The sequence below is a fragment of the Paroedura picta genome, chromosome 7 (assembly GCF_049243985.1).
Source record: "Paroedura picta isolate Pp20150507F chromosome 7, Ppicta_v3.0, whole genome shotgun sequence".
In the NCBI taxonomy this organism is placed as follows: domain Eukaryota; kingdom Metazoa; phylum Chordata; class Lepidosauria; order Squamata; family Gekkonidae; genus Paroedura; species Paroedura picta.
In genome coordinates this window covers 56,693,564-56,701,153 of record NC_135375.1, presented here as the reverse complement: position 1 = coordinate 56,701,153, position 7,590 = coordinate 56,693,564, and the positions used below count along the sequence as shown (strand labels likewise).

At 49.6% G+C, this 7,590-nt stretch overlaps 1 protein-coding gene across 1 annotated transcript; it reads left to right on the top strand.

The window, feature by feature from the left end:
• Positions 1 to 1,695: 1,695 nt before the first annotated feature.
• On the top strand, positions 1,696 to 5,049 carry LOC143840950 (uncharacterized). Its single transcript, XM_077344436.1, has 4 exons — positions 1,696 to 3,318; positions 3,817 to 3,900; positions 4,079 to 4,162; positions 4,459 to 5,049. The coding sequence occupies exons 1-4, from the start codon at positions 2,697 to 2,699 to the stop codon at positions 4,977 to 4,979; spliced, it is 1,311 nt and encodes a 436-aa protein (XP_077200551.1). The 5' UTR covers positions 1,696 to 2,696; the 3' UTR covers positions 4,980 to 5,049.
• The last annotated feature ends 2,541 nt before the right edge of the window (positions 5,050 to 7,590 follow it).

The following is a 7,590-nucleotide window of genomic DNA, read 5'->3' as shown; positions in this document are numbered from 1 at the left end:
CAGCCTGCTCCCAGTTTTGCTTAAATGATCATTAAAGCCAAGGTATTATTGTAAATTAGTGGTACTACTGGCTGATGACTTTTGGTCATGATTCCCTATAAGTTAGGGTAGCAACACGAAGTGTTTACCTTGTTGTCCAGTGTCCTTGGAATAAAGAACCTTTATATACACACATGGATGTTTGTACTATGTGCCATCAAGTCACTTCTGACTCATGGCAACTATGAATTAATGGCCTTCAAAATGTCCTATCTTTAACAGCCTTGCTCAGGTCTTGCAAACTGAAGGCCATGGCTTCCTTCTTTATGTCAATCCATTTTACATTGGATTTTTCCCCCGCTAGTGTTATTGTCTTTTTCAGTAAAGCTTGACTTAATTTTGTTCTGTTCAATTAATGTTATTTCTGTGCTGATCAGTCAACATCCCTAGGGATGGTTTAAGTTTCCCTGTGATTTCTTGGTTCTTGTGGAGCAGCTCTCTGCTCCTTCCTTTCACACTATACTTTAAATAAATTCTGAATGCAACTCAAATCCAAAAGCAAGTCACATAGTATAAAATAGCTAGAGGTTTTTCAGGGTCTGTTCAGTCCTGATATCATAATCCATGTGATTAACAGCTGGTTCTGCCACATAAAACAGGTTTGGAAAAATACTTAGGAATCACAACTAATGCTTAGACCCTTTAAGGTATTGCATGGCTAGCAACAGACATTTCAAAACACCATTTTTAAAAGGGCCATCTGGAAATGTGACCTCTGAAAATGCTGGATTTTCCTATTCTAAGACCAGTATCCTAAGCAGAGATTTTCCCTTCTAAATCCATTGAAGTCAATAGCTTAGAAATGTGTAACTCTGCTTAGGAGTAAATTTCTTTTTTCCCCCCACTGCCTGTTACCAGCAGCCAACAGAGAACACTGCATTGATCCATACATGTAATGAGGAGAAATAATAGCATTTTCCCAGCTTGGACCTGTTTTCCTGGCATTGGGTATGGCTTCTGATCAGGAACATACACAGAATGTATGCAGCAGCAGCAGCAGCTGTTAAAAACAATCTGGAGAGTCAGAAAGCTCTCTTGAATTGAATGCAAATAATGATAAAGTATTATTCAAGTGGGTAGCCATGTTGGTCTGAAGCAGGACAACAAAACCAAATCAGAGTCCAGTGGCACCTTTAAGACCAACAAAGATTTATTCAAGGCGTGAGCTTTCGAGTGTAAGCACTCTTACTCAAACTAGTCTGAGGCAGCACTCAAAAGATCACGCCTTGAATAAATCTTTGTTGGTCTTAAAGGTGCCACTGGACTCTGATTTTGTTTTGTAATGATAAAGTGTGTGCACTATTTCTATGCTAATCAAAAGAGTTTTAGGTTTACTTTGCGACCCCATGGACAATGATCCTCCAGGCCTTCCTGTCCTCTACCATTCCCCAGAGTCCATTTAAGTTTGCACCTACTGCTTGGGTCGGATATGACTTCACTCCTAACAACAACAACAAGTCTTGTAGTTGTGTTCCTGACTTAGCCTCATAGACTCCACACAGGCAGAGTATATAGCTACACTGAACATTCAGGGCCATTACGCACGGCTTCAAAGTAGCAGGATGGTTGCCAATTGGAAACGCTACAAATTTGCCATAACCCACGACGTCGTACACAATCTGCAACAGTCCTGCAACCGAACCGCAAAAAGCGCTTCGTTGTAGCGCTTCTAGGGGAATCCAGAAAACTGGATTCACCCTCCGGATAGCGATACACTCCTGCAACCAATCTGCAACAGTAGCGCCACAGACTTGTGCGTTACCATTGTTGCGGTTTCTTCAAAGTCCCTCCTCCCGAGCCTTTCCTCCTAACTTCCGGCGAACTGTCCGCCATCTTTTTTCTCCGAGCGAGCGGGGATCTACGAGGCAACGAGACAGCGACTGGCTTTCAAGCACGATCACTTTCTTAAATTCTGCCCGGACACCACAATAGTTTTCCAAAAGCACAGTGGCACACACCGTCACGTTCCAAACATTTGCCCATAGCTTAAAACCCCGTCTACCGTAGGCCAGTACTAGCGGAGTCAACGTACGGGGATCATTTTTAAAAACTTTCCTCTGAGCGTGCCAACGAACGTTCGCCGCTCGCAGGCTCCTGTTTAGATTACTGGGGTTCAATAGATATGATTCGAGGTGATTTCAAGACGGGCGGTTTATGTGTAGTGGGTCTTTGTGTGGTTCCGGGTGCGTGGTTGTGCTTGGGTGCGGACAACCCCTTCCATCGGCGGCTAGACCTCCGGCAAGCGGAGTCGCCGTCCGCCGTTCATTTTAAAAAACTGTCCGCTGAGCGTGCCAACGAACGTTCGCCAGTTACATGTCATTGATTTATGCTTTGGTTGGTGAATATTATTGGGGAACTGTCGCGTACCACTGCAATTGCTCTCGGTTTTACACCGGCATGCGTTTTTGTAATGGCGGACATCTCACTAAAATGGCTCCCGCTGCATGTTCAAACTGCTCTTCCCGCGTGTGGACGAATCAGCGCATGCGAGAAGTCAAACAAAAGGCGCTAATCTGGCCTTTAGGAGCAGATCCTGTTCCCGCGCGAGGAGTTTTGAACGTGACATGTGACCTAATGTGGCCAATGCGCGTGTCCCCTACTGCCCTCTACCAATCAGGAGCCGGCTAGTCCCTTTGTCTTTGTGTGCGGGAAGGTATATGATCCGTTGCACCCTGCACCTCGCACCACCATTTTGCTCAGCTACTAGCGAAAGCAACATGGAATCCTCTTCTCAAGCCTCGTCCGTCCCTGCAACCGGCCGTGGCCCAACTTGGAGGGACGCGGAGATCAGGGACCTGATCGGGATTTTCTCGGAGGAGAAAATCCAGGACGCGTTCCAGTCCTCCCACAGGAATAGGGAGGTCTTTGAACAAGTGGCCATTAAGATGCGTGCCCTGGGCCACAACAGGACCGGCCTTGAATGCCGGTCGAAGACCAAAACAATGAGGGCAGAGTACATGCGTGCCGTGAACCATAATAAGGGTTCCGGCAACGAAAAGGTTACCTGCCCCTACTTCGAGGAGCAGCACCAGCTGTACGGAGACGGGGAAGGAGCCGGCAGGCCGAAGCGCGTCGGGAGGAGCCTTAAGGTGGTTCGGAAGCCGGCTGCCCCGGTCGAGGAACCACCCGCTGAGGAGGATCCCGGCGAGGGAACCTCGTCCAGCTTTCGGCCTCCACCCCCCGTCCAGCAACGACCAGCGGAATTGGTCACGGTGGACCTGATGGCCATCGCTCCTGGGGAGCCGGAGGAGGTTCCTGACCAAACGCCCCTTGCCTCCGGTAAGTAATTTTCTTTTTATTTTGTATTTTATTGTTTTTATATTGAGCAAATGTGTGTTCTGACGTTTGGGGATCGTTTTCTCGTGTGTTCGTTGCTACGCATAATATGATAGGATGTGGATTGCTTTGGGTGGCTTTTTAAAACGGTCGTGTTTAAACAACTACCCAAACAGTTTTGCAGCATGCCTCAGCCATAGGCCTTCTGCAGCGCTCTAGCCACTACTTTGGGACCTTGATGTGTGGTTCAGGTTGTGTGCTTGCTCCTTTTTCACCATTGTATGCCTTGTGTTCGTTGCAACGCATGCTATGCTTGGATGTTTGTGGATTGCTTTGGGTGGCTTTTTAAAACGGTTGTGTTTAAACAACAACCCAAACAGTTTTGTTGCATGCCTCAGCCATAGGCCTTCTGCAGTGCTCTAGCCACTTCTTTGGGAGCTTGCTGTGTGGTTCAGGTTGTATGCTTGCTCCTTTTTCACTATTTTCTGCTCTTGTCCACAGAGACACAGATGCCTGGGACGGTGGTCCTAGAGTCCCCTGCAGCAGTAGCAGAGGACAGTGATTCTGGGGCATCCACAAATGTTGGTAAGTATCAGTTGCAATAAGGGGGGGGGGGTTTAACTGCTTTGTGCTTTTCTGTTTGTGCAGGGCAGCAGCACTGCCAAGAGACAGAAGATAGTCCCTCAACGTTGCTGCTTTAGGGTTTGAAGCTTGCTTTGCCACACTTTGGTCCTTAATCATGTTCTTTGTTCCCTTTTTTCAGATTTCATACCCGGGACACAGGAGGAGGAGGAGCGTGGGGTGGCTGGACCTCCTGCCCTGCGCAGGCGGATACACATACAAGATGGTGAGCGTGCATGAACTGTTCCTTTCGAGCCATGGCTGCAGGACAATGTCTGTGTGCAATAACTGTGTGCTTCCTTTTCATTTTTGTGCTCCCCTGGCATTGTTCTGAGTCTTGGTTTAACATGTAACCAAGACAGGCCACCATGGGCAAACAAACAATAACCGTGTGCTCCCCTGGCATTGTTCTGAGTCTTGGTTTAACAATATGTGACCAAGAAAGGCCACCATGTGCACCAGGGTGGGTTTTGACTGTCTCGTTGTTACTAACAGTTCTTTTTCTCTTTTTTATGCCAACAGAGGTCCTTTCTGAAGACGACGAGCCAGCTGGCTCACCACCCAGGGGCGCTCTCCCGGCTGAGGAGAGGCTGGCCAGGGAACGCGGCAGGCTGCGGCGCGTCTCCGTCCTCACTAGTGTGGGAGAAAGGATCCTGGAGCACTGCCAGGAGGAGTCCAGGCGTGCAGCTGCTGCAGACCAGGCGATGCTCTCTCTCGTGGCCCAGGAGGGCAAAAAATTCCGCGCCATCCTTAGGGATTCGAACAACTCGCTACGCGAAAGCGTGGAGGAAGTTCGAATGATAAGGAGGCTGATGGAGAGGGCGGTCGCGGTTATGGAGGCGGCCCCCCCTCCTCAGATTATAGTGAACGTCCCCCCCACCCAACCCACCCCCCCACCACCTCCAGCACCCACCCCACCCCCCCCACCACCTCCAGCACCCACCCCACCCACCCCCTCTCAGAATGCCGCGACACAAACTAGAAGGAGGACTGTTCTCGGGAAGAGAGTCGTGAAACCTGCGGACAAGTTCTCCCCCTCCTAGTTTGGGCCATTTTGTCTGTTTATCTGTGTTTGCTGTTGTCTGTTCAATAAAGTTTATGTTTTTGACTCTGTCTCAGTGTACCCTATCTAGTGATTGTGCCTATTCTGGCACCGTTGTGTGGGTTGTAGGTTGGAGGGTGTTTTAAAGGTTAAAGGTGTTTTAGGAGTTTGGGGTGAAAGGTGTGCGAGTTCAAGGAGTCACACTGGAGTCTTTTTCAGGAAATTTACAACAAAATTTTATTTTCAGAAACAGTTCAACAGGGGAAAAAAACAAGGGAATTTAACTTGGACCCCCCCCACCACCACCCCCACCCGCCAAGAAAGCCAACTTTTTTTAACAAATTCAAATATTTAACAGGGATAGAAAAATGGGCAAAGTAACTGGGAAACCCCCCAACACCCCCCACCCCAAAACACAAAAAGAAATAAAAACTTAGGTCCCACCGCTCCCCTCCCCAGCCCCTTCCAGCTCCCTCACTCTCCTGCACAACCGTCCCACGGTCCCCCGCACTTTGCGGCGGAAGAGGTCTTCGTCCTCCTTCTTCTTAACTGTGTGGGGAGGGAGAAAAAGTACACATTAGTGCCACACATATTTTCCTATTTTTGTAGTTTACATGCATACACTTATTGGTGGCCTTAGCCACAGTGTGAGAAGAGTTGGGCAGTGGGGAACATAACCTACGTTCTTCCGCCTCCCTCTGCTGCCTTTGCTGCTCTAACTCCCCTTTGAGCTCTGCCACTTCGGCCTCTAAGGCAGTCACCCTTGCCTCCATGGCACGCAGCCTTGCCTCCATAGTTTCTGCTATAGAAATCAAACAAAGAATTTAATAACACTTCAAATGGGAGCATCACAGCAGGCTCCCATATGGCTCCATGGGGGTACACACACATGGGTCTCCCGCAGAGGCATAAAACTCTCACCTGCAGCCTGTCCTGAGGTGGAAGGTCCCTCTTCCTCCCCCTCCTCAAGCTCAGGTGCTTTTGCCATCTTGGATGGTGATTGTGTGGCTGGGCAAAGAAAAAGAGAAATCATAATTAAAAGCACACAAACCAGAGATAAAACACAGCTGGTAGACACACCACAGTTAGAGTCAAAGCGCATAACCAAAGTGGTTCCACACAGTACTGGCGGGCTAAGTCAGAGGGGGTTGACAGCATATAAATACTATTTCGAATTTCATTGGGGACAGTAGGGGAAAGAGGCAGCTAGTCATGCCATGCATGTTTAAGGGCAAAACAACGAGGGCATACTTACCCATATGCCTCCTCATTTCCAGGGGGGGCTTCCCAGCCTTCTCCCATATTTTAACCATCTGGTCGTGAAAGACCGTCCTCCCGCTTGGCTGCGGGACCCCCCCCCCCCACTGCTCCAGACTGTTGAGGAAGTCCAGCTTCACTCGCTTAAATTTTGTCCGGACCTGCTCCCAGGTCCGGACATAGCCCCTCTCCCTCAGCTTTGATGCCAACACCAGGTAAGCACCCTTGGTGTGGCAGTGGGTGCTGGCCATAAGGCGGCCAACACTTTTCGATTGGAGCACCAGCTCCAGAAGTGCCTCAGCCTCGGCGCGCTGCCAGAAGGAGCCCTTCCGTGGCTTCGGCATCTTCGGAATGACGGTTAGGGAACGAACGTGCGTTGCTCCGATCGACCACCCCTATTTTAAATGTATCAAAGCTGCCCACCAATAAAATTATTCCTTGGAACATAAGTGGATTGATCCTCCTGTTTGACAGGGGTCGCCAATACTTCCTGGCTACCCGCCTCCCCGAACTTTCCCCGCTCAGCGCTTCCGTGTTGTGTGTGTCAATTTCAGTGGGAGTTAGCGTTTAGGGCTGTCAAAGTGCTTTTGGACCAGAGAATCCCCGTTTTTTTGCTGGCAAAGTACACAAACCGCACAAGACAAGGTTAAACAAAGAACACTAAACTTTATTCAACAACAAGAGAGTGGGAAAAACAATTAAACACGCCTCCTGTTTCTGTAGATGTGGGTGGCTATGGCGTCCCGAACCTTGCACCCCTCTGCATAGATTCTTCTTCTCCTTGCTTCAGGGATGTCTTGTGTGTCCTCAAGGACAACAGGATCAGGTTCATCCACAGGGAAGGGGATGTTATGTCCCTTGTCCTCGCATATGTTGTGCAAAATGACACACGCGATGATCAGCGGAGTCACATTGTCTATATGCACGTGTAGTCGGGACATCAGGCAACGGAACCGGGACTTCAAACGTCCAAAGGCACGCTCCACTACATTCCTTGCCCGGGAGTGAGTGAGGTTGTAGTGGCTATGCACGTCTGTCCTTGGCCGCTTGTAGGGAGTCATGAGCCAGCGTCGTATTGGGTAGGCTCCGTCCCCGAGCACCAACGGCGGCACACGCACGCCCTCAATGGTGGCGGTGGGGTTTCCTGGAACAAAGACCCCTTCGTCCATGGCTTTCCTGAGGTTGGATTCCCTGAAAACAAGGGCATCATGCCTCCTGCCACTCCACCCCACCTCGGCATCGATAAACCGGCCGGAGAAGTCCACAGTTCCTTGCAGGAGAACAGAACAAAAGTCCTTCCTGTTACCGAACTCCTTTATGCTTCCCCCGGGGGCACGGATAGGGATGTGGCTTCC

Coding starts and splice junctions, on each gene's coding strand:
- LOC143840950 (XM_077344436.1), top strand. CDS start 2,697: ATGATCCGTTGCACCCTGCACCTCGCACCACCATTTTGCTCAGCTACT. Junction 3,319..3,816: donor CCAAACGCCCCTTGCCTCCG/GTAAGTAATTTT, acceptor TCTTGTCCACAG/AGACACAGATGCCTGGGACG. Junction 4,163..4,458: donor GCGGATACACATACAAGATG/GTGAGCGTGCAT, acceptor TTATGCCAACAG/AGGTCCTTTCTGAAGACGAC.